We start from the raw sequence: 25,857 nt of genomic DNA on the forward strand, positions 1-25,857 counted from the left end.
CAGAATGTGATAAGATTGAGGGATTCATACTTGGTATGGCGCATGTATGGCTATATACTCCAGCGAGGAAAATTAATTTTCTCCCTTCAAGAAAATTTCTGTATGCGGCCCTGGCACAAGAAAATTTTTTATGTCTTGTAATTCGTTTTGAATTCTTAAACTTAACTGTAGTTTTCCAGATTTAGGCAATAACTGCAAAGAGAAGACTAAGAGAAGTTGTGTTGTAAATCGAGCAAACTTAATAAGTCGTGACGCACATATCAGTCCGTGCGCAAAAAAAAACATTTTGTAAAACCAAAACGTTTGCAGAAAAATAAAATCGATGAAAAATTCCGAAAGTATATGGGTACACACAAAAGTTACAACTTTAACGTGTCACGCACCGGTCACAAAACCCGGAATTCCTTCAACAATGCACGTTTTTTTTGACAAAGTTCGGAGCAAAACTTTTTCACGATCTTTAATCAATGTCAGTGTAAGGTCACGTGAGAAGAGCATCAATATCTGGTGAACAAATTATTTTGTGGTCAACTTTACCAAGGACACTTAAATGACCTTTCACGTCGTTCGGACCGTCCTCCGGGGGCAGTTTCACCGTCACAAGCTCCTGTTTCAAAACATACAGTTTTGTTTGACTGCAACAACTCGGTGAAACGTAAATTTTTTGGTATAGTGCGATTGTTTTGACGACATTTCAGCCCCTTGCAAAGCCAAAGAAGTTGTCATTTTCAACAACATAAAAAAGTTAATAAAGAAATCCTTGACCAAAAATTATTTGAAATATAAATAATAAATGTTTCTACAGAACGAATGTTATGCAACAAGTCGGCCCCTTTTAAAAGAAAAAAAAAAGACATTTTCATATCTGTTTACTTAGCAACGCACCTCTGAAAAACAGGACGACACGCCGGTTTTTAGGTTCAGAACAACATTACCAAGAACCAAGCGACACTTTCCAGATTTGAGCACTTGAATTTTGCCGATCTTTCCTTCCGACAAACATCCGAGATCACATCTGGCATCGGATTCTCCCTGCGTCATATTCACGTGCGAAGTGATATCGGTAGTTTACAAGGTTTAGTTTTTTTACCGTTTTGCCGTCATCTTTTTTCTGGGTGCCAGGTTCTTGCTTGACTGTCACCCTATCGTCTTCACTCGAAGAAACGACCCCCGGTAGGACGTCGGGCAATTGAAAAACGACTAAGTTGTCTTTTTGAGAACCACTAGTAGATATTAAACATAATACTAATGCAGATCATGCTTGTGTTTAATATATATGTACGTAAAAAAAACACTTTAATTGTTCAAATTTAAGATAAACACGGTCTAGAATTGTGGTCCCTAGCTAGGGAACATTAGGGTGTGTAAAAATGTGGGCTGAGAGAGTATATTGTTTTACTGTTACCATGGTTTTATTCTTACTTAAAAATAGATGCACAGTTTCGTGGGTTGTCGATGGCCTTAACAATTTCTGAAAATATAAATTCCACATTACATGCAGTTATCATTAAAAAAGTCGCTTGTAGTTCCTTATTGGCAAAGTATTTTCTGACAGTTTATCAGCCAGGTCCAGAAAAAATATTCAATGTAAGACTATTGATATGGAGGAAAAACATCTCTTGATCAAAACGATAAATTTGTACATAAGCAGGAGCATTGTTAGGAATAACACCACACCACTGAAGCAATCGTTCGTACCTGGTTCTTTCTTTAAATCCCAGCTGTGTTCTTGCTGCATTGGCAGAATAATGGGTTTCATTTTTTCATCATTTTGCAAATCTGCTATGAACTGTGACAATAAAACAAAACCGCTACAATAACAACTTTTTATGTGACTAGAATTACAACTTTTTACATATTTTAACAATGTGTTTACAAGAAAAGATCATATAAAAGACAAACTGTGAAAGTGCGAACAGAACATGTCAAAGTAATGTGAAATTACCGACTCATTTCCTTCTTCCAAACGTTTCAGTATTTCATCAGATTCAGCTTTTTCTAAGGCAGCGTCAAAGCTTTGTTGAATACAAAACTGCTATTAGCTGACTATTGCATATACAAAAAAATATAATAAATCTTAAGAGTCCTTGCATTATACAGTAACAAAAAAATATTGAATGTCAGACCCGAGGGCAAAAGTAAATACAAGTTATCAAATAACTTTGTTTTTATTAACCTTTCTTTTTTGATTGTGGGTTTTTGCATTTGGTTTGACACAGGCTCACTCTGGATGGCATCTCGTCCCTTTCTGCTGGTCTCATTGGTTGGCCCAGATTCAAAGATTGAGTGAGATTGAATAATCTTCCACAACGCAAAATGTCAAAAAATGCAAGATTTTTCAACTGTAGCATACTTTTGCATACAAATTTGAGTTCACAATTTAAGATTAAATCCCATCTTCCAAGAACTTTTTTAAGAATTAATTTCACAGCAAAACCACTGTCTGGACCAAAACATAATATCATAGAGTGTTGTAAATTCTACAATAACATTCAAATGCACCTCCTTTCCTTTAAAACCACGACCTCTGCCCCTTTGTCTCAGGGTGTTTGACCTTCCCTGCTTCTTTGACCTTCCACCTATTGATGGTTTCACTTCTTGCTTAACCCTATATAAAAATCAGTGAATTAACCATGATACTTGCATAGTATTGGATTTTATTCAGGTAAGTCACATTGATATCTATTTAAATGCACAATTTTTTGACAATCAGGTCTCAATAGTACATCTGGTGACCATCGCGATTCATCACCAGTTGCACTCCTAAATTATTATTGCTCATATGCTCGTATATTGTTGAAATGTTTATTGGTAAATTGTTGTAATACAGACTTCTGTTCATCTTGTCTGTGTGGCATTGAAGCCACAACCACAAGCAGAAAGGAACATTTTAAATCAGGGACATAAAATACTGTATGTATAGATGCACATGCAGTTGTATACCTATCCCTATCAACCTTTTGCTTCAAATCGGGTCAGCAAACTTTTAAAGCTCAGTTAACAATAACAGTCTTTAATTTGGACACATAGTTTTGACTCATGCAGCATCACCGTCTCTTGTTAAGAATTTATATAAACCTAACACCTACATATGGCAATGACTTAGTGAGGCATTGCATGAGCTGAAACTATGTACTGTTCTCAACATTGAAAACTATGAAACTATGAAGCACTGTGGCCGCACTATATCATGTATAACAACACTCGAACACATAACGGTAAAATTAACACAAACCCACTTACTCTGCTTTCACACGATCTTTCCTTGCAGGAATATTTGGCACGAAGGTTTTCTATTGGAATTGCAACCATGGGTTATGGAGAAAAAAAATCCACAAAAATAAAATAAAATTTCAACCTTTTTTATTCCACCAAGCGTCAAATCTCTTGGTCCTCTAAGTGAGGGAAGGCGACTTGGTGTCGATTCCGAAGTACTTTTTGTCCGCCCTGGAAGTGTTACACCCGACTGATCTGTAACAACAACAAATTTGTTGTGATGTCATTGTCAACATATCAGAATTTATCACAGTACCAGGTTGGAAAAATATATTTATATCCACCGCATACATTTGCGAAATTTTAGCGGTAATCCGCATAGAAAAACAATGAGTGGTACATTCATATATGGGAAACATTTACTAGTACTCAAATTAGTAACTGGGCGCCTTTGACATGTTTGCATGCATTCTAAGCACACTGTACACAATACAGCCTGTTAAAACAACAAACAGTGTAGGTTTAGTTTATATATGGAAAATTTGTCACGCATACAAGTAAAATGCTATCACTTTTGCAGAATTTAGTCCAAAATTATTTAAATAACATAATGCGTTCGAAACGAAAAACATACCCCCGGATGAAGCTCCAGGCTCTTCCTTTATTTTAGCGTTTGCTCGCTCACTCATTGTTATTGTGGTTTATAAACGGAAAAACAACAACAAATTTATTTTACAAACCACCATAAGCATGCGGGTGATTCCCCTGCTGGTAAAATAATAATCCACGAGGTGGCGCTGTTTGTTACGGGAAAATAATTTTCTGCAGGAATTATTTATAAATATCGAACAAAAACACAAAACTATGAAATGTCCAATTATCTGCACAGCACGTTTCTGAATTGCCTTCACAGAATATATGTTGTTGGTATTCTGCAATGATGACCTTTGATGATCACGACACGTTGTCCAGTGGGCACAAGCAGGTTTCGCACTGATACCGTTATGGAGAAATTCCTGAAAAATAGTGTTGTTTGTCTTGTCATTGCCATCTGTATTTTTTTAATGAGCATGAGGTCACAGGATCTTGATCGTAACTGTAAACCAAAAGTCATGTCCGTTGGCATTGACGTCACTAACCTTGACGTGGGGCCCGAGTTCCCAGTTGCCCGACAGGTGTCCGCATTGTCTGCGTCTTCCAAGGGCTGGGATTAACTCCGGGCACCTTTTTAAATCAATTCAGACCAGCTACAAAAATAGACTCACAGCGGGTTTGTGGAGAAGAGCAGGCGACAATGTAGCGTGTTGAGGTTAAGAGCAAACAAGTGCGCTTGATTTGGGCAATTTCTTGCGCCTGTCGACATACAGGCAATTGCTGTGTGCGCCAATATATATGTAAGAAATACTGGCATAGAATCTGCAATGGCAAAATGCTGGTTGAAATATTTTGCTACTTGCAAACTGGACTGACAAATGCCAAACAATGTTTTCAGGCCACATTATATACATTTAGGTGTACTTATGGCTCAAATTACGGATAACCACAGGGGTTAACAATGAAACATTTAAACACCGCATAAATTGCATCGACAGGGCGATAAACAAAAATAAAACAAAAAATGAACCTCAAAATATTCAAATTGGACCACTCAAATGTCCAAACCATAATGCAACGTGTATTGGGAAAGTCAATAAATTTCCTAGTCAGAAAACTAAAAAGGCAACAGTTGCGGACAATTAAACGAGATTGTTGGATTTAAAGCGTCAGTGGACAAACACACTGGGAGGGAGGTGGTCAATTCCCGTTAAATTCGTTCCGATGTTGGCACGTTAGCGGATTACTCGATGCCCCCGAAAGAAATACGCATGCCGACAGTTTGTCGACACAGAAGGCACGACCCATATTATGTAACATAAGTTTGATCTTCTCTTGCAACCAAAGATGAACGTAAAATAACGTTAGTGATTGGCATGGGTCAATGCGCACTTAAAAACCGCCTACGCTTGAAAGACGATGATTTTTTACAATATATATATATACTTGAACCGTCATCCACTCGTTTTTTACTGAATTTTTCAATATAGCGCAGAGAACGACTTGTAGTTTTTTGCCAAGACCACCACTTTTCGTATCAATAAGTCTCAAAAACGAGTAGATGACGACTAGAGTTTATATATAAATACATATATGACTTATATAAGCTGTGTATGGACACTGTATACACTTGCCAATGATTAATGCTGTCAGTAATGTCAGCGCGCTTTATTTTTAGTTATTCTTTGTTACGGGCGTGGCTACGAGCGAAATAAAGTTAGCTGCAATCAACTGCAACCATATTGGAAGCTAACGATATTGCTTTCACCGAAAAAATCAATGCGACTTAAGCGAACGACGGCACCTAACGATGAGGCTTAAACAAGCGCTTTGTAATGCGTGAGGAGAGTATGGGCACTAAGTCAAATTGACCGGGGGTCAGATTATAAGTAAAAGGGTTGCTTAACGAGTAGGTTGGTGGCTTGTAACTGCTGCATTTCGAACATACGCATTGCGTTGCGGAAATTTTGGTTTAATGCATTGGAATCAGTTCTTTGCATCACGAATATAATTCTGCATGCCAATGAATACGAAATTTCTAAAATAAAAAATCACAAGTTCAAAGTAAGCTTACTTCTTCGGTGTATCTCTGACACATTTTTCTACTGTCTCATTTTGCGGCAAATTATTGGACAATTAGCTCGGAGGACGAGACGACGGTTTGTAAACTTTATCCCCTTTCTTCTCACTGACTCTCACTTCGGGCGATTAAAATTTAACGCTTAACTCGATAACGGAGTCTCGTCATACGCTAGTGGGTCAGTTGTGCTATCCAGTTGCTAAAGATCGCCCTTGTTTCCCAGCATTGCTTGTAATCGCCGACACATTTAATCCGGTTCCGGCTTGGTAGCTGCATCCTTTAACAGATACTGGCACTTGACGGAGATCTTAACGGCGATCAAGTCTTCTGGGCCATAATGCGTGTGTGGGAAAACGCCGTGGTCATTTTGACGCGACTTTGCCGTAAATTGCAAAAAAATCGGGACAAGTTGCAGCAAGCACCTTGATCTTATCTTTCAGAGTGAACTTTTGGGTTTAATTGAAACGCGAAACAATTTGCTATAATCAATATAAATTTTCTTTACTGCCCTTATACCCCTTTTCACAGCCATCTTACAAAGGCCTACATTTCATGCACATAAAAGTGATACACCGTGTAGGTCTATTGCCTGCCAATCATGCGATAGTAGGAAACATTGCTACGTCGTGTTTCACTTTGAAACTTCAACTTCAATGGAAAAGTAAATTTTATGAAACGTCCTTGGTGAAACGATTACTGTGAAATAAAAAAAGAAAATTGCCAAATAAATTTCTTACATAACTTCTTTTAACCTCGTGGCCAAAAAAATCAATGTTCAAATGTTTAGTCAATACATTAAAAAGCAACAACTGGAGTAGCGAAATTGAAGGGTATGGGCTTGGGAACGGATGGATTTTCACCACTTGTGTGTTCACTGTCACGCAATCAGCACATCAAGCCCAACAAATACAAGGTATTAAGAATGGAAAATCAAAAGCGACAAGGGTTTGCACCACGTAATACCTCTTGATGAAGGACGACGTTCATCTACTTATATCACATGTTGGGTAGTGTTATTACACACACAGTTATGACGCAGGATACTGAAGATACTTAGTGGGGGATTTCGGTGCTAATAACCATACAAGATGAATCCACGCCTTGAAGGTCAGAGACGTTATTGTATTTTTTTGACCTGAGAGCACTAGCATACTTACGTGAACTTTGAACAGGAAAATACTGCTCCATGACATGTTAGCAGAGGTTTACAACTGTATCATCATCAGTGATACCATTGAATGACTGCAATTGACTGCACCGGCTGTGCCCACTAACACATTTACTTTGGACAAAAATTGTTGCAGTCGATCTTAGGGTGGGAGAATTGCAAAAATGAACAAAGGAAGACAAACTGGGTTTACAACACATTGAAAGAACACGTTTCTCCGCTGATAAAAAGCTTAAATAGCATCACGTATATTTAGGCCTGTAATATGCCATTAAACTATATCGTTGTCTTCCAACTGACTGATAAAATAAATTAAACTTAAACATTACGGCAAGGTTAATGCGAAAGAGTTGGGATCAATAAGTAAAAAAATCATTATGAGACGAATGGAACATTTTTTGACGAAACGAGTGGTTTGCATTTAGTTTGGTTCCAGACTGTGATTTTTGCGCAGTACCGAAAAGTAGAAAAATCTGTGTCTGACTGAAAAAAATCATTAAAAAGTAAATTTCTCCGCAGTTTCGCAAATCAAGTGTAGAAAGTTCTTTTTAATTGTTAATGAACGCTTGAGCGGCGCAAGTTATTTCGGTGCGAACTTGCAACTGTCGATGGCAAATCGCTTTTACCGTTAAATAAATAGCGGATTAAGAAAGCTTTAATCCCCACGCTCACAATGGCTCCCGATCTAATTTGTTCTCCTTCGAAAATGAATTGTCGGAGAGAAAAAAACGGTCGGGAAAGGGAAGGTATTTATAAGGGCCAGGATTCCGAAATAGTTTTTGTTCACGCAGGGCGCGCGCGTGTCAGCATTGTTACGTCATAAAGGTCGTTGAGGATTATTTCAGGGTCCTGGAAAACGTTAAAAAATGCAGAAGATTTTGGAAAGGGAAATTCAAAAACGCAAAATTTGTCATCTAAGTTCAAATATTTTTGTTTAGTTAGTTTTTTCAGTTGAACAATGTGTAACGATACCACAGATACGCCGCTCATGATTGCCTTTATTTTTAGTTCGTGTCGAAAACACGAAAACGAAATTAACGTGGAAAAAAATTTAGGCAAAATTTTTTAAATGCGAATTGAGTGGATTAAATTCTGAAAAACTAAGTAAAACTCTAACCACGACCTGTGTTTTCAGGTCCATAAGTTCCTTAATTATTTTCACTCGAAAGGTAGAAACTCGACGAATATGAGCAACGACATGTTGCTGAACTTTCCTGAGCGTTACAGCAAGAATTTGTGGGACGGTCCGGACCCCAAACAAGCGAGAGGGGAATCACCGCCAGGTGTACTTCATTCTAAAAAGAGTGAGTTATGACGTAAATGTTTGGGTCTAGGCATTTACTGGATCAGATATTATTTTAGAGCTAATTGAAAATATATAAGTATAACCGAAAAAGAATTGCAAGTTTTTGAATCTCCACCAGATATAGAGTCAGAAACGCAATGGGGAAGTTTAATATTGATGTAATTTAAACAAACTGAAAAGTCCCGATCATCATCCGTTATGTTTAAACCTGCCTGTAACTCTTCTAACCATAATTTGAACATTTTGTCTACTACCATGTTTTCCGTGTGGTGAAACTTTCATGAGTTATGGCCTGATGAGCATGCAGCGTGCAGTTGTCATCGCATTTATACCTGTCCAGAAACACATAGTAGCGACGTATCGTTTATTTCCGTATTGGAACAAACGTTTTGTTTCGCCCGAAAACACATGTGATTTTGTGTATCACGCCACCTGATGTTTAGATCGAATTCTCGACATTCTGTGTCGCGTCTGTGGCGACCGAAGCTCTGGAAAACACTACGGCGTGTTCGCCTGCGATGGATGCAGTGGATTTTTTAAGCGAAGCATACGAAGAAACCGCAAGTATCTGTGCAAGGTACATTGAATTGTAGCTGATAATTATGGCGGTACCTTATATGAACTAATGATTCATTATTTGTGAAAACATAAATTGAGTTTGGGCAAAAGAGTCGACTTTATTTACTCCAAGTAAAATTTTGTGCGTCCTGAACATAATATTTATCGAATATTTGAGTATTTGCATTCTAATTTGAGATTTTCACACAGAAATATATAGGCCTATACTTATAAGAAAATTGCCACAATTTCTGGTTGCAAAAACGTGACATTATAATCACTACACGTACATTATCTTCACAAACAAAGGTCCGACTTGACCACCGGCCGCCATTTTACGAACGGCCTGTATTGATTTCTGTTTTATTTTCAACAGGGTTCGGTTGAGGGGAAATGCAAGGTGGACAAGATACATAGAAACCAATGCAGGGCTTGCAGACTGAAACGGTGTCTTGCCGTCAATATGAACAGAGAAGCTGTGCAGGTATGGACAGAATACCACGTATTGATTGTAGGTTTTATGTAACAAACGCCTTTGCGGGTACCGGTGACAGGCCTTTGATAGGAATAAAAGAACGGCGCCGCAATGCTATTTTAGTAGGTTATATAACTGTAATATTTATCGAAATAAAATTAATTCCCCATCTCACAAAAGTCAGTAGGCTTCTAACTTAGGATTATAACATGATTTCATTTTGTAATTGAGAATCTCTCCACAATTAAGCCAAACCAATATGTCGGAACATTTTTTTTCAGCACGAACGAGGACCTCGGAATTCCGTCGGATATTCCGCCGAATTGGCGCGCCTGAGTTCCCGCTTCCACACCACCAACTCCACGATGAAAAACCAATGTTCAACGATGAGAGGCGAGTCGACATCGACTGCAGAAAACAGTGGTAAAATACCGGAATACAATTAACCTTTATTCATGGTTGTATTGCAGCAATTAAGACTTAATATTTGCGTGCATATTAAATTAAACGTTGGTTTACATAACAAATACGAAAAATAAGCATAGTTTAGAAAACTTTGTATCACGATAGCACCAGATAAAACACGATTGAAAAAGACTCAAATGTGACAAACATGCGGCTGCAAGGCTAAAAAAACTTCTTGCCTTTACAAGTGAAAAAAAGTCATCAACACAGCCCAATTGTTGAAAATTCTTATATTTTAGCAGAAAATCGCGCTTCGTCAAGATCGTCAACGAGTGGAATGGAATCACCGGACACGACGACCCACCAAATCTCAACACCCCCACGACAGGTTTTCCCGCAATCGGTTGCACAATCGCAAGTGGGAACTAATGAAGATACAGGGATCGGTGGCTACCTCTGCTACCTCGGAAACCGGAGCCTGGCACACGGTAAATAACTTTGTATGTGTAGAAAAGAAAGCACACGAATTAAATATAAACAAAAAAACTGTGCTTTTGTCACAAAAATAAGGTATATTGTATTTTGCCAACGTTTCGTGTGCCACCGGACGAGACTTTTCCACCATGTATACAAAAAAACAAGAAAAGGGAACACGCTGACACCACATGCTGCGTCACGTGACAGGGGAAATGCAGCGAAGCGAGACGATAAAACCGTTGTAAACTGCGGGAAAATAATCACATTTCTCCATGTTGTTTCCGCTTATGCTCTTGTGGATGTCTTAACAATCATGCAATGCCTCGAAGCAACAGCCGGAATAAAAAATGTTTTATTCTCAGGTCATGGACTTCACAGCAAGTTGGTCCCTCAAGATACAACCCCAGCTATGAGAATTGTCAGCCAGTCAAATAGTCAGGCATTTCGAGGCGACCCAATATCACATCACCTGGCCATGGCTTTCAACCAACATATCCTTTCACTCTTGACTCAACAAGTGCAATTTCCACTGGCCTGGGGTTCGCTGCCATTCGGGCACGGGAGCCTATTTCCATTGTCTAGTCACAGGTGAGTGCGAAAGGTTTCTGCTCATAGGACTGAGGGATATTTAATTGAAAAACGCCTTCACGCCGGTAGGATGCAAGGTTTATTGGTGTGTAAGGCAACGGGCGGTAAAATTTCTGTTAGTTTAAAGTGGTATATTATAGTTCGACAATAATGTTACAGTGGTTGTATGATGTGTGCCTAATGTTGGTGTTGAAAATTTCACTTTATAAGATAAGCAGCTAAACTTTTAAGTACTGAAGTTCTGTTGAGCACCACAGTAGCCCAAAATTAAATAGTCTCTAATACGACTAACTTACAAACTACATTGGTCTACAATACATATTAAAGCTCGAACTCAAACCACAATGGGATTGGAAGCCACGTAATCCGCAATTAAACAACCAGATCATTTTGTTACCTGCATAAATTCCCTGCATCGACCAAAGGCCCTTTCAATTTTCTTTTACCACACCGGGATTCGAACCCTGGTTCTCCAGGACATGATCTAACTTACTTAGTATATGTCGAGGGTACTGACCGATCAGCCAAAATGATTTGTTTTAAAGAACTCAAGATCGTGCAACCGCGCCACCTAGTGAGAATCCATCGCAAACGGAAAGAGCAAATTCCAGCATCCGGAGCGTAAACCATGTTGGAAATCCGTTTCTGAACGCTCTCAGCGCCGGAAAACTGAACGAGACGGCGATGAATGCCTTGAACGAAGTGATCGCCAGATCGGTTACTTCATCACCTTTCAAACACATGGAAGCACCAGAACAGGTTGGTTTACTGTGTAAGATATGTATTGAGACAACCAATTGCACAACTGGTATGGCGTCACTGATTAAGTATCGTCGTTGAGATACTCCCGCTCCATTTTATAATAAAAGGAAACGTTTTTTTATGTGTGTCTGCAGCTTTCACTCCTGCACAGCAACTGGCAGTCGGTACTCTTGCTTGTGATCAGCGAAAACTCTACAGCTCCGGATTTTCCGACGCTGATGCAAGGGATTTGTTACAATCAGAGCAAAGCCGGTACGTAATTTTTTGTCATAACAAGTTTTGTGCTTTAGGATGCACGTCCAAAACTAATTAGCGTAGCTATTAATGAAAATACGCATTAAACCGCTTGGAAGAACCTTTGTATACACAAGCGTATTGTGATGTTTCGTATTTTTGGGATACGACTATTTTTTGCCATTTCGAAATCGCATACGATTAAATACCACTCTATAACCAAATGTATTCCTATAATGTTAACCTATCATTTATTCACAGAAGTTGAGAGCGGGGATACAGACGAACTCAACGACGTCACCCAGCGGTTGTACGACACGATATCGAGGTGCATCCGAGCGAGATTGGACAAAACTGAGAGAGATTTCATTGCAAGTTTGGCGCTGATCGGTACGAAATCAACCAACAAATAACACAGATACCAGTGGGCACTAAACTTATAACCAGCAATATTAAGAACATCTCCAAGTGGCAATGATTTCGCATCAGTTTATGACCATTTTTGTATATTTTTTGACAGGAGAAAATGGAGCACATGAAAATGAGAGAGTTAAGTTAAAAGACTCGTTCGAGTCGTACTTGAGGATGAAATCCAACGATCAGTGTGACGTGGAAGTCAGGTAAGCTGATACTTTCTATTTAATTCAACTGCTTTGTTTTCTCCATGTTTCTTGTTACAATTGATGGAATGTCAAACGATTAGCATTGGTTTCTCAATTAGTTTAGAAGCAACAAAAAATACATGTTGAATTAAAAACCAAAGGAGTACCAATAAGTATAGGAATGTGTTCTGTTGATATCGACACAAAACACACCATAATCATCATGAAACCATCGTGTGTCATCCTAATCATGTCGCGTAATTAAATGTGTCACTGGTACACAATATTTTTTGGTATAAACAACAAACCCAAAAATTCGATTGAACATCGCTTCATACAATTAACGGGACACGTGTTTGCAGACAAGTGGTCACGTCCGACGTCGTACGCAGCATTCAAGAAAGCGACCAAACCGACGTCATGCAGCTTTTCGTGCAGCAGGCGACTAACCCTGAGTTCATCAACAAGTTTATAGAGGCCATGCATGCCAAGCTGAGTGAGCCGCTGTGAGGTGCAGCGCTACAAATGTGACAACTTTTAGAGCAGAATGTTTTCGGCAGATGCATTTCCGATGGCTGTATGTGTCTCTTGTGTTCTTTGTGTTCTAGTTATTTGTTTTCGCTGGAGGTTGGTAAACATGGTTCTGCCTAATATTTAAATGTAAAGAAGAAATGCATGTAAATGTGGCTGACTGTCGATCTATTTTGCATCAGTAAACTATTGGATATAGTTGCATGTTTCCGGTCAAAAATGATTTATTGGGTGTATTTTTTGGCACCATATGGCGCTGACTGTAATAATAAAATCCGCATTGCATATATTGTGCACATCAATATTCGAGATAGATAAACAGAGTTATCATATCTCAGATTTTTGCATTTTATAAAGCAGTGTTTTAGAAAAAGCAAATGTGCTCATTTCTAAAAAACGTGCTTATCTTATAGCTATCGCTTCCAAGCGTGCTTATTTGTTCAGAAAATACGAAAGATTGATAATATTCTCAAAATCGGACGTAAATTGTAAATTGAGCGCAAATTGTTTCCTCTGGGTTGCCTGTCAACAACAAAAGTGAAAATTTTAGAGCGGGAAATTGTAGAGTTTTCCGTTTCGTCCAAACAAACAAAACAATGATTGCGTTTTCAGCACAGATTAGGGCCAGTTAATTAGGTCGTTCGGTTGGCATTGGGTATGTTTTTTCTATTACAGTGCTAACAGCATTGGCATTGACTTTGGAAAGATGTAGCCTACGTGAGAAAACAGTCATTTATGTAGATGTGTAAGGTTATACGATGCCAATACTTCAGGAAGATTTCAACAAAACCTTATGAAAGGGACAACGAATGTACACTAAGCGACACTGCAACGTCTTGAGCCTTGGGGCTGAAATTTGGCAAACTCCTTTCTTATGGTTTTGAAATAAATCAAACTTACAATTTTAATCTTACCAAGTGCCACGCAGTATGGAGACACAAGGCAGGCAACGTTAACTTTGTTTCATATATATGAAGCTTAAGTGACAACCGATGGAAATAGAATGCCAGGCAGAGCACTTGCAAAAGCAAACGATGGTGATTTGCGTCACTCAAATACATGGACAAAACTCGCGACATGGTATCGCAGTACTGACACACAACACAACAACCAATTATGCTTCAGTGACAAAACAATGTGACCTTTATGCATTAACTAGTTTTGTTAATTATAAAGGTCAGATGACAAACAATATTCAAGCAAACTGCAGGCATAAACCAGGTAAGGAACTACAGTAATTTTCCTTACTTTTGATGCGCTTTATTTTGAGTCAAGTTGTTATATTACATAAAGATTCGGTCTTATTACCAGCAAGAATAAGACAAAGCATAAATAACGTAAAGGTCCAACTGTCGAACTTTTTGACCTAAGTGCCCAAAATATAAGTAACAAATGTTGTCTGTCTCGAGTGATGAAACGTCTTTCTAATTCCAAAAACTTCCCAGTTGGCAAATAGTCTTTCGTGCCGGTTTATTTGTTCAGACTGCAGCATGAAAAAAAAAATCGATTGCCGCTTCCACTCTACATAAGTTAACAGTCACCGTGTGCGTGCTGCCACTGAAACGTGCACCAAACAGGGAGTTTGCCGTAAACCGAACTCCAAGACTTCGACATAAAGAAAGTTCGCTCGTTTTTGCTATGATGCGAAAAAAGGTGGACACATATATTTTTATGTTCAATTTCAATCAGTATGGTGTTACCTGTAAACGTCGTTGTTTAAAGGGCTCACTTTCTCTCTTAATTTTGGTGGCCCCTGCGGTGTATACGTGACACGACACACAGTTGTTATAGAGCGCCTGCCCTACTTTATACGTTTTATTACGTATTGTTTGTCACACGCGGGATGGCTTTTGCCGGATATGCTGTGACTGGTCAGTCAGTAGGCGGTCTGCTTCCAATCTAACTGTGCTGTTGAGTAAGTTATTTGCCTCGCTCTGCAGCTACTTAACCAGTGTCATTTATTGCGCAAACAGTCGGAGGTGTGGGTCTAAGTAACGTATGTCACAGTGTAGTACGAAAGGATGTTTGTTTAGAAGATGTTAACAGTGCTTCAGGTCAGCAAAGACCAATACGTTTGACAACCATCGAAATACTGTGCAGCAGGGATTTTGTTTTGTGTCGATACAATGGACTGGTATCCAGCGTGCAGCCCCGAGCAATAAATCTATTTCAGTTCAGACATGATCACGAATATCACTTATAAATTCACCAGAAAATGATTTGGAACATGGACAAATGCGAATACTGTCTGCAGCTTGTTTGAATCTCGTTAATAGTCCGACTACCTTGACTGCACATAATGAAGTGTTTGTTGGCGTAGAAGTGTGGTCAGTACAGGTTGATAGGCTTTAAAGCACAGCAACAACTCAAGATTATTAATTTGCTGAGTCATTGTTTGGCCGATCTTTAAGCGGCTAAAAATAAAGACCTGTTTACAAGTCCCGCGTCGCTCAACCGTGATGAATGTGTTTAAAGGTGCACTGTAGAATGACGAACACTACAAAGCCTGGTGTTATGTTCGCTTTAGCGGCCAGTGCGTTTTGTTGATTAAATCCTATTTGTGTTTGTGTTACAGAAGACCATCACAGAAGGATTTTAAAAGTATTAGGAAATGAGTATGGCGGAACAAACACCAGTGGACTTTAGTTTGGGTCGCTTGGTTCCGGCTGAAGAAAAGAAGCCTGTTTCCTGCCATGTTAAAGGTACGACTAACAAGAATAATGAAGTTTTAAAGAATCATCTTATGTGTAAAGTCAGGCTGGTTATGGCGGTAATTGGTAGTAGACTAAACAAATAGGTTTTCCACCATTTTCTCCAGTGTGTGTATCTGTAATAAATGTAATGCAACAAAATGTACAGATTTTTTGGAGTTGTTGTGTGCGGATATTGTCATCTCCCAAACCCCAAAATCGTACTGTTGTGTGCTATACAATATATTTTCAAGCTTTCAAAACAACTCTACATCAAACTAAAATTTTAACCTTGTACAATATTTGCAACCAAATAAAAACCAAACTTCTCGCAAGATATCAAAGCAGATTTTGTTTTAAAGGAACCGTTCCACGGTGGCTAAAAGGGGAGGTGATCAGAAACGGCCCTGGGGAATTTGAACTCGGCCCCGACAAATTTGTTCATTTGTTCGACGGACCCGCCTTTCTTCATAAGTGAGTCTTGAAAAACTATACTGTGTTGGATATAGGTTGCTTCTGCGGGCTATGACTCTTTCAAATAGTAGCAATATTCAATATTTTCTTTCTAAAATCGACCTTTTTTCCAACGCCAATTGTTGTGCGTGACACAGGTGGAAACTTTACATTTAAAATTACAATATAAATAATCTCGTGTCAAAACATTTGTATTAAACTGCGTTTCTACAATTTGTAATCGTTCAAATAGTTCACATTTAGGCAGCCACCACACATTAGTGACGACGTTTTTTCGCGAAACAAATTTGGATTGAAGTTACTGAGCCACAAAAACCATCTTCAGGCAAAGTGAATCATGTCGATAACTTACATTGATGGTAGACATGCGCTCAAATTTCCAGGCGATCTCACTAACGTCAAACTATGAAAATCCTACAGGTTCAGCATAGCCGATGGGAGCGTGACATACTCGGGAAAGTTTGTGAAATCGGAAATGTTTAAGACCAACAGAAAGCACAACCGAATTCTGGTTGGCGGATTTGGTACGAAGTCGTACCCAGACCCCTGCATGAACATCTTTTCAAGGCAAGTGAACTCCTTCAAATTTAATAAACGATCAAAATCGTTTTAACAACCGTTTTTCTTTCGCTTAGTTGCTGACGAATTATGTGTAATCGAGAAAATATTAGAAGCTAGCATATTGGTAAAATTAACGTGCGACGTTTAGCATATAAAGACCCTTTCTTCCTTTTTAAGGAAAAAGATTGTATTTCTTATTTGAGGGAACAAAACCGTATAATTCCCAACAATCTTTTTGGTCACATCATCGTTTTGGTCAAGTTTGATCACAGAAATTGCGTGACCCATGTACTATTTGCAGATTTTTCACCGTCCTCACAACTTCGCCAAAACCCGACAACTGTAATGTGAACATTGCTTCCGTGGGCAACGCTCACTACGCAATCACCGACGGCCCGCTCGCCTACCGCTTTGATCCGGAGACTTTGGAGACAAAAAACCTCGTAAATATGACGGATATCCTCAACGTGCCTTTATCCACCGCTCATCCGCACTATGGTACATTTATTATAGAGCAAGATACTTAGGAAACAAATGCTACAATATTACAAAATATGATATAAGTGCACGTCGTTGGTGATAACTTCATTTTTACGGGTTATACAAAATACCAATAGGAAGAGTCCATGATTTGGACTACAGTAAGGCGAACCATGAATTTACCAAAACAATGATCAGAATTGTTGCCACTTTCTCTGCAGACAGAAACGGCGACTACTTCAACTTCGCCTCGAGCTTTGGTCGCAATTCGTTCTACAATTTGGTGAAGATTCCAGCCAGCAGCATGAACAAGGAAGACCCTCTTCAAGATTTGCAGATACACGCTAAAATACCAGTGGACACACCACTAAGCCCTACCTATTATCACAGGTACTGTAAATCTAAATCGAAACAAACATTTTGGATTCATCGTATCATCAACAGCATTGCAAAGAATAAACCACAAACCTATACATTGTAGCTAGGCGAAAATTTTCTACTATGAAACTGTTTGTTTTTATGTTGCATACAAGCTCCAGTCTTTACTTGACAAAACTGAAAACGTATTGAGATATATTGGTAAAGGTATTTCGACATTTTTGCAGTTTTGCCCTCACTGAAAACTACATCGTTTTTCACGATCAACCTTATCGCGTAAACATCCCAAAGTTGTTATGGAAGGTATCGACTTGGCAAGCGGCCATAACGGCTTTCACATTGGACAAAGAGAAAGAATCATTGGTAAGAAACATACCCGCTACAGTATACTAACATCAACTTAATCACTATCATGAAAAAAGACGTTCTAGCATCATTTATGGCACACAACTATACTTAATTCGATAATGCTACTGGGTAAAAATAACAGTAGGAAATCGGTGACTCGAATACAAAACCGCTAACTATCTCAATTTTTAGTTCTATGTAATGGAGAAAGCTTCGGGCCAATTGGTGGAGGTTAAATTTGCTGCAAAAGGAGAATTTTGCTTTCACTTCGTGAACGGATTTGAAACGACTTCAAACGGCAAGAGGTTTTTAATCTTCGACATGTGTTGCGTAATCGATCACGACATGAACGAGGGTCTCTTGTAAGTACAATTGCATAAAACACCAAATATAGACAGATGTGTTTAAAAAAAATTTGAAATTTAACTCTACAGTCTTTTGGAAAAAATGAAAAACTTCGTCAAGGAGAAGAAAATTCACACGACTTTCAAACGATTCATTCTTCCTTTGGACGCCGATGAAATCACCCCCAAAGGTAAAACGATTACAACACAATACCTAACTTTACAACACAACCTTCCACATGCGGATAGTGGCTTTATTAACAGAGTCGGCGCTACAAACTGCGGGGCCCGATTAGAAACAAGCAATAAGAGGGGCCTGTATTTCACCTAAAAAGAAACCTCAGTTAAATTTAATATTTCTCCATCGAAGCACAGAACCAGATTTAACAAAATCGGTTAATATTACCTATAGGACCGGCCCTGCACATGAGCACATGCTTTAATAACCTTTATGGTTATCGGTGCCCATGCCATTCTAATTCTTTTGTATATCGTTTATCTGCGTAGTTGTTTTTTTTGCGCAAAATGCACATGATTTGATTTGCTAACGAGAAGCCGAATGAATTTATAACTGGAAGGAATGTATACCTACATGTCTATAGGCAGTTTATGCAATACACAACCACTTAACATGATAGATTCAAACGCGTAAAATCAAACCAAGGACATGTTAAAGTTTCGAGCATCAGCAAATAAACCTTGAACATTTTTTTCAGGCGTTAATCTGGTGTCGATTGAGGGAAGTTCAGCGCAGGCTGAGGTGCGAGAGGACAACTCCGTGTTTTTAACGGCAGAAATATTGACTTCAGACACAGAATTCCCGGGCGATTGCGAACTTCCACGTATAAATTACAAGTACAATGGAAGACCTTACAGGCAAGTTGTTTCCTTCTAAATCAGCTTTAAATGAAACTGGTGACAGGGCAAATAATTTCAGCCGCGATCGCTTTAATAAAAGACCTTTTTGAATGACCTGTCATTTTCATTTGCGATATTAAGCGGTTTTTCCTGCTTTATCAGAAGACGGTTCAACTTGCCAAACAAATGTTTTTGTTAGTTCCGCGTTACAACGAAAACCGTTTACAAGTCATAGAATTATTTTCGCCAAAAGCGTTAAACAACTTTTCAGTCACACAACAAGAAACCTAACTTGGACCAAATTATATGCAATATTTTGATCTTATTCTATTGAATAACTGACAAAACTATTATTCCGCAGATATTTTTACTGCGTATCGGGTTTTGACGCTGATGGGGGCGGACACCTTCTCAAGTTCGATATTGAGAATAGACAAGGGTCAACATGGAAAGAGGAGGTAACTGGAGTCCCTTGACACTTACAGACGATTTTGTTGTAACCAACAAACGTAGTTAACCGTCCACCTATACTCACTCGTAATTAAAAGGTTATGAAATGACCTTTAATATTCGCCCTCGTACACTTGGAACACGACTAAAACTCGCAAAATAAAACACTATGTGGACGCAAAAAAAACATAGTTGCAAGCTCATCAACAGACTTATCCTATTTCAGGGTTGTATTCCATCTGAGCCAATCTTCGTGGAACGACCAGGAGCAAATGATGAAGATGATGGAATAATTCTATCAACTGTCATCAACCGAGATCCAAACCAACCTGTGTTTCTGTTAATTCTTGACGCAAAAGAATTTAAAGAAGTTGCAAGAGCAGAGGTAAGTGTGCAACAACTCCTGTAAAAGTTAATGATCGAAAATCAGTACCACCACCCTTAACCGTCAACTTTCTTGTCAGGTCAACACCAAACTGTCGATGTCATTTCATGGGATTTTTAAGACGGACATGTAAACTTCAACTACCTCTTCCGCCGATGCGCTTCTATCCCATGCACACGCACTTTGTACGCCATACACTGCCACAACAAACTGACCTGTCATGTGTTATTGTCACGAGCTAGTGTCATGTTCTTCTGTTTGTAAATGGTGCAAAATGCCATTAGCGAGTCAACATACAACACGTGACACCAAAAGCCATCTGCAATATTTAGGCGTGAAAATAAAAACGATCAGTTTAATTGTCAATTTATGCACTGTTTTGTATGTTTAAGTGTGAACAATTCAGAAATTTCCGACCAGCGTAATTATGCAGACGTTTAAATCACTATTTTGCAGAAAATTAACAGCAATCACAATACATAAGTTCTTGTCAGACGAGTCCAGTCTAGTCTACACAAGTAATGTGCCTGGCTGGTTTATATTTCACAAAAGTGGTATTTCAATAGACAAAACCTTCGCGCACGAAGTGAAAGGCCGCACGTACAGTTGGAGGGTAACGCCTATATCAGACAATCAGCTGACATGTTTACATTATACGGTGACGCACATAAAAATAAACAGGTAGTGAGCTACCTACAGTAGATTTTAGCACGGAAACGCGAACAAAGGCCTGCACGACAAGACAGGCGACCAACAGCACTATTGTTTTGTAGAGCGGCCGAAAGGTAGTAATGGATAAACAAGAACAAAAAGGGGTTAATTTTGCATTAGGGCGACTGGTTGGGTCGGAGGAAAAAGATTCGGTCCAGTGTTTAATCAAAGGTAAGTTTATCAAACCCACTAAAAAATTTCTCAAATTTAAAAGAAAGCTAAGTTATTAAAACAAAAAAGTGCCATGATATTCGTTGTATGATTTTGGTGGCACACGGGTCAACAGCACTTTTCATTACAAAGCAGTTAATTTGGCCACGATGGACTTGCATGTTTACACAAAGGATCGTACCCGCTGTCACCACCAACGCCAAAGTTAAATATTCCGTTCACGGCCAGTTTACGATCTGGTTCATTGCTACGGTCGCCAGCTACACTCTATGTACACTGTTGTTTGCAGTTTCGAAGTTAATAAATAACCTATATTTCCAAACTGAAGTAAAGTGGCAACTACAGGCATAACCATAACCTGTCGATTAAACCGCCTAAAACCTGTTATATATTCCAAATTATGCAATAAAAAATTACCTCTACAGAGGGCATTTGCTGTGCTGTGTTGGCTTTTAAGGTACTGTTCCACCATGGTTGAAGGGAGAAGTGACAAGAAATGGGCCGGGGGAATTCGAAGTCGGTCCAGACAAGTTCGTCCACCTTTTCGACGGACATGCATTCATTCACAAGTATGTAAATTTAACATTCAAGAAGGTCAATGTGCTCTAAACTTTCCACCAAAAGCAGCTATTTTAGGTTTATACAACATATACAATAAGACAACATGTTACGCAAAATCGCATCTTAATAAAGTGTTAATTTCGCTTGCAGATTTAGCATCGTGGGTGGACAAGTTACCTACACAGCCAAGTTCGTCAAGTCCGAAATGTTTCTGACAAATCACAAGCACGACCGCATATTGGTCGGCGGTTTCGGTACCAAGTCTTACCCGGACCCGTGCAAGAATATTTTTTCCAGGTAAAATAAATACTCTTTTCTTGAACAGTAACGAAACATTTCCACGTTTGAAAAGAAGACAACAAGCAGGTGGGCGGTCGCCCTAACCGTTCCCGCCTGGATCCCACCATGCATGCTGGCAAGACGCGTACAAACCAACCAACTAAAATTTTGGTACTTTTAGGTTTTTCACTGTTCTTACGTCATCACCGAAACCTGACAACTGCAACGTGAACATAGCCACGCTGGGCAACGCGCATTACGCAATCACTGATGGTGGGCTGGCATACCGCATAGACCCTGAGACATTGGACACAAAACAAATGGTGGACATGGTGGAAATACTCAACGTTCCTATGAGCTCCGCCCATCCACACTACGGTAGGATGTTTCAGTGAGTTTGACATAGTCATTATCGTTAGAAAGGTATAGTGCAGTGCTTCTCAACCAGTGGGTCGCGAAGCATTTCTAAATGTTACAGTTTTCTATTAGATCACGTTTGGTCATATCTCATTGTGCATGGGACGCACAATAAAACTTACATTAAAAGTTGAGTCGCGAACTAAAAAAGGTTGGGAAGCACTGGTATAGTGTAAGGGTTTTTGCCTACTCTATTTTGTCAGATAACTCTTAACTGTGCTTCAATGGCGCCAACGCGTATTTGCAGATCCAAAATCTGTCGAATTGTCTCTCTGCTGGTTCCACCAGCAAATAGTTGAATCCGAACAAATGTGGGAATTAATCCCAAGCCGGCGAGTAGCTTGTCGAGTCTCAGTAATAATAGCAGCGTCTTGCCACCGAATGAAATGACAAACATGGAATAGAATCAAGCCCGATGTACCGAGCCGTATAGAACTGAACCATTCAGAACCGAATTAATAACTGCATATGAGTAATTATGATTGGACTATTGAAATCCTATTGGTTAATTTTGCGACGTGATGATATCCAACATTTGGGATAATATAATGCAAGAACAAGCATACAAGATAATATAAACCTGTGAGTAACGGTGTTCAGAAAAGTAGCGCAGTAGATCGTAAAGCGGAAACTGTGATTCACGTCAACGGAAGACAAACGGGTTCTATTTGTGCGAAATTGGTGGTAAACAAAACCTGCAGCGCGTTCGGCAATCTTTTTAACTGTGCAAACGTCATGACGTAACATTATTCCGGGGGGTTACCATGGGCTGCTGGTACAATATCAAAGAAACAGAGAATGCGTATAGCAAAGAATATTTTTTCCTGATGAAAAAAATGAAACAGGGCTTTGGAATGTTTGGTTATGGTTCGACATTTTTAATACACGTCACTTTGTTTTGTCGAATATGACCAATTTTCAACAACGTATTAACGCCCATCAAACTGTTACTCGTGCCCAAAAGCGATGTTTGAGGATATTCTGGGATCGGATTTAATAGGTCAAGAGCGATTTCACCGTGCAGTCTCCCATTTTAAACTTTAATGTTCACGAAGACGAAAACGGTGACTACTACAACTTTGCAACGAGCTTTGGTCGCAAGTCTTTCTACAATGTGGTGAAGGTTCCAGCCAGCAGCATGAACAAGGAAGACCCACTTCAAGATTTACAGATACACGCTAAAATACCAGTGGACACTCCTCTAAGTCCAACCTACCATCATAGGTACGACAAATTTACATCTACATTCTTGATGGATTATGAATCTGATACCTGGTGGTCACAACCTATTTTTAGTTTTCATATTTTTCCGTCTTCATATTTTTTGAACAAAAACTTTGATCGGTCATAGAAACATAGTGCAACGAAATAAGTTAAAACGACGAAGATGATTTAACGGTATACCGAAAGTGTAACGAAACGACATGTCGCACCGCCGATAGAACAGATGTAGAGATTAACAATTATCGTTGACATTTACTTATTTGTTTAAAACAACAATAATTGAAATATTATTTTAATTTCACGTGAGGGTTATGGTGTTCACTAAACATGCCAAGTGCATGTCGAACTTTAAAAATTACACATACCAATTTTTTTTTGCTTACTAGTTTTGTCTTAACGGAGAACTTCATCGTCTTCCACGATCAACCCTATCGTGTTCATATCCCCAAACTTCTGTGGAAAATGAGAAGTTGGCAAGCGATGTCTGAGGCTTTACAAGTCGATGAGACACGAGAGTCCGTGGTAAACTTCCATAGATAAATAAACATATAAATACTGCTAGGTAAAGTTCTCTACAACTTGATGACGTTTTACAAGTATATTGGCGACCAAAAGGGCCATAGTTCGTTTGAATTAACACGATGCCTGTTTAACCATATTTATGCAACATATTGTTTTGCTAAAAGTTTTGGCCGACCAAGTCGCTTTTGAGGAACTGGCCTTTTCAAAGAACCATGTTGATTAAATAGGCAACACAAGCAACGTGTTAATTTAGATGAATTATGGTCTTGCTAGCCGCCCACACAAGTACAACTACGATAATTACTATTTAAACTAAGTTTAGTATAGAATTATGCTTTGGGTTTTAGTTCAAAATGAAGCACATGACTTGTGAAAAGTTTCCAGTATCAAATATTTGTCATTGCTACGACGTGGTCACATTATGACGTGGTCCCACAACAAACGGCTTCTGAATTGTTGCAGTTCCACGTCGTACATAAAAAATCTGGCGAATCGCTGCCCATTAAATTTGCGGCCAAAGGAGAATTTTGCTTTCATTCTGTCAACGGATTCGAAACATGCTCGAATGGGAAAAGGTTTCTTGTGATTGATATGTGCTGTGTGGAAAACTTCAACATGAACGGGGGAATGGTGTAAGTGAAACAAACTTCATGTTTCATGATAAGACGCAAACAAACCCAAAATTAAGATTCCTGTTCTGTTTTTACCTCATGTTTTTCTAAAATCTGAGTTTTATTATCAGTAAACTTGTATTTTTACAAATAATTTGGTGGTTAAAATATTAAAAAAGAGAATATAATTTCATGGTAATGCAGAAACAACTTAATTAATACAGGCATGTTAAAATTTTGCAGCATTTTGGAAAATCTGAAAAATGCTGATGAGAAAGACAGCATACTAACATCAATCAAAAGATTTGTACTGCCTTTGGATATTGGGGAAGATATTTGCAAAGGTAATAATGGTGAAATACTGAAAAACCTCTTTTGTGCAGAAAAGTGGCCAATTTAAAAAAAAAATTAATGTGAATTCCTCCTAATAACACCGGCATCTATATCCAGCAATGAATTACTCTGATACACCAAAACAAATAAAAAATTTACTCACAAATAGAACAATGTCCAGATATCATTTGTTTCTTCACAGGTAATAATCTGGTGACCATTGATGGTTGCAAGGCAGAAGCAGTGGTTCGTGACGACAACTCCGTGTTTTTAAATCCGGACACATTGTTGCCCGAAGAAGCACAGTTTGGTTCATTAGAACTTCCACGCATAAACTACAAGTACAATGGGAAAATATATAGGTTGGAGATTTTTTTTAACGTTTTTTGATTAAATGTAAATATACAGTTCAATGTATGTCAATGTATCACATTCTTGAAATCATTATCTTGCATAGATATTTTTACTGCTTATCAGCTTTTGATAAGGATGGAGGTAGTCATCTCTACAAGTGTGACATCGAGACCAAACAAGGGTCTATCTGGAAAGAACAAGTGATTGGCAAAAACTTTTACTATTTTGGGCAATTTGTATTTTGTATTAGGATCAAATCCACTAAATACATGATACAAGTTTTTAATTACTTTTTGTATCTTTGTTAATACCTACAATTATATCCTGTGCAACATAAATTTTCAGGTTTCATAAAGTGTCAACATTTATTAGGATTGCATAGCATCTGAGCCAGTCTTTGTGGAAAGACCAGGAGCAGTGGATGAAGATGATGGAATAATTCTTTCAACAGTGATCAACAAAGATCCAAACAAGCCTGTGTTTCTCTTAATTCTAGATGCAAAAACTTTCCAGGAAATTGCCAGAGCAGAGGTAGTTGTGAGTGTTATTTTGCACCATAAAAAGGCATTACATGAAAATACAAACCAAAAACAAGCTACCTTTTGTTTAGGTGACTACCAACCTCTCAATGTCGTTTCATGGACTTTTCAACTCATATATGTAAATGCCTTTCCACATCACAACTTGACAATTTTTTGGAATGGAACTTA

At 38.7% G+C, this 25,857-nt stretch overlaps 4 protein-coding genes across 5 annotated transcripts; 3 read left to right on the forward strand and 1 right to left on the reverse strand.

The window, feature by feature from the left end:
• Positions 1–14: 14 nt before the first annotated feature.
• Positions 15–3,982, reverse strand: LOC145894666 (DNA-directed RNA polymerase III subunit RPC4-like). Its single transcript, XM_082983299.1, has 11 exons — positions 3,851–3,982; positions 3,359–3,471; positions 3,244–3,293; positions 2,503–2,608; positions 2,177–2,301; positions 1,946–2,015; positions 1,699–1,789; positions 1,423–1,471; positions 1,091–1,223; positions 886–1,032; positions 15–607 (listed from the first exon to the last, which is right to left on the reverse strand). The coding sequence occupies exons 1-11, from the start codon at positions 3,903–3,905 to the stop codon at positions 482–484; spliced, it is 1,065 nt and encodes a 354-aa protein (XP_082839425.1). The 5' UTR covers positions 3,906–3,982; the 3' UTR covers positions 15–481.
• A 4,216-nt stretch (positions 3,983–8,198) lies between these two features.
• Positions 8,199–13,223, forward strand: LOC145893980 (uncharacterized). Of its 2 annotated transcripts, none has more exons than XM_082982404.1 (11): positions 8,199–8,362; positions 8,808–8,941; positions 9,299–9,406; positions 9,679–9,820; positions 10,102–10,290; positions 10,642–10,867; positions 11,413–11,626; positions 11,764–11,881; positions 12,125–12,253; positions 12,384–12,483; positions 12,828–13,223. In XM_082982404.1, the coding sequence occupies exons 1-11, from the start codon at positions 8,245–8,247 to the stop codon at positions 12,973–12,975; spliced, it is 1,626 nt and encodes a 541-aa protein (XP_082838530.1). In that variant the 5' UTR covers positions 8,199–8,244; the 3' UTR covers positions 12,976–13,223. The 2 variants fall into 2 exon arrangements, with proteins under 2 accessions (XP_082838530.1, XP_082838531.1); XM_082982405.1 differs by having other exon boundaries at positions 10,105–10,290.
• A 2,346-nt stretch (positions 13,224–15,569) lies between these two features.
• LOC145893981 (beta,beta-carotene 15,15'-dioxygenase-like) lies at positions 15,570–20,251 on the forward strand. The gene is made up of 12 exons (XM_082982406.1): positions 15,570–15,698; positions 16,049–16,160; positions 16,581–16,727; positions 17,023–17,219; positions 17,423–17,591; positions 17,807–17,942; positions 18,120–18,289; positions 18,362–18,462; positions 18,988–19,147; positions 19,491–19,587; positions 19,806–19,964; positions 20,044–20,251. The coding sequence occupies exons 1-12, from the start codon at positions 15,608–15,610 to the stop codon at positions 20,095–20,097; spliced, it is 1,593 nt and encodes a 530-aa protein (XP_082838532.1). The 5' UTR covers positions 15,570–15,607; the 3' UTR covers positions 20,098–20,251.
• Positions 20,252–20,751: 500 nt separating this feature from the next.
• On the forward strand, positions 20,752–25,811 carry LOC145894708 (retinoid isomerohydrolase-like). Its single transcript, XM_082983352.1, has 12 exons — positions 20,752–20,846; positions 21,304–21,415; positions 21,558–21,704; positions 21,868–22,064; positions 23,159–23,327; positions 23,714–23,849; positions 24,312–24,481; positions 24,704–24,804; positions 24,996–25,155; positions 25,251–25,347; positions 25,520–25,678; positions 25,758–25,811. Exons 1-12 carry the CDS (start codon positions 20,756–20,758, stop codon positions 25,809–25,811), a joined length of 1,593 nt encoding a protein of 530 aa, XP_082839478.1. The 5' UTR covers positions 20,752–20,755.
• The last annotated feature ends 46 nt before the right edge of the window (positions 25,812–25,857 follow it).

The sequence above is a fragment of the Ascidia mentula genome, chromosome 3, assembly GCF_947561715.1.
Source record: "Ascidia mentula chromosome 3, kaAscMent1.1, whole genome shotgun sequence".
In the NCBI taxonomy this organism is placed as follows: Eukaryota; Metazoa; Chordata; class Ascidiacea; order Phlebobranchia; family Ascidiidae; genus Ascidia; species Ascidia mentula.

Coding starts and splice junctions, on each gene's coding strand:
- LOC145894666 (XM_082983299.1), bottom strand. CDS start 3,905: ATGAGTGAGCGAGCAAACGCTAAAATAAAGGAAGAGCCTGGAGCTTCA. Junction 3,472..3,850: donor GCCTGGAGCTTCATCCGGGG/GTATGTTTTTCG, acceptor TTGTTGTTACAG/ATCAGTCGGGTGTAACACTT. Junction 3,294..3,358: donor CGCTTGGTGGAATAAAAAAG/GTTGAAATTTTA, acceptor CAATTCCAATAG/AAAACCTTCGTGCCAAATAT.
- LOC145893980 (XM_082982404.1), top strand. CDS start 8,245: ATGAGCAACGACATGTTGCTGAACTTTCCTGAGCGTTACAGCAAGAAT. Junction 8,942..9,298: donor ACCGCAAGTATCTGTGCAAG/GTACATTGAATT, acceptor TATTTTCAACAG/GGTTCGGTTGAGGGGAAATG. Junction 11,627..11,763: donor ACATGGAAGCACCAGAACAG/GTTGGTTTACTG, acceptor GTGTGTCTGCAG/CTTTCACTCCTGCACAGCAA.
- LOC145893981 (XM_082982406.1), top strand. CDS start 15,608: ATGAGTATGGCGGAACAAACACCAGTGGACTTTAGTTTGGGTCGCTTG. Junction 17,592..17,806: donor AGCCCTACCTATTATCACAG/GTACTGTAAATC, acceptor ACATTTTTGCAG/TTTTGCCCTCACTGAAAACT. Junction 17,943..18,119: donor ACAAAGAGAAAGAATCATTG/GTAAGAAACATA, acceptor CTCAATTTTTAG/TTCTATGTAATGGAGAAAGC.
- LOC145894708 (XM_082983352.1), top strand. CDS start 20,756: ATGGATAAACAAGAACAAAAAGGGGTTAATTTTGCATTAGGGCGACTG. Junction 21,416..21,557: donor GGACATGCATTCATTCACAA/GTATGTAAATTT, acceptor TTTCGCTTGCAG/ATTTAGCATCGTGGGTGGAC. Junction 25,156..25,250: donor TACAATGGGAAAATATATAG/GTTGGAGATTTT, acceptor TATCTTGCATAG/ATATTTTTACTGCTTATCAG.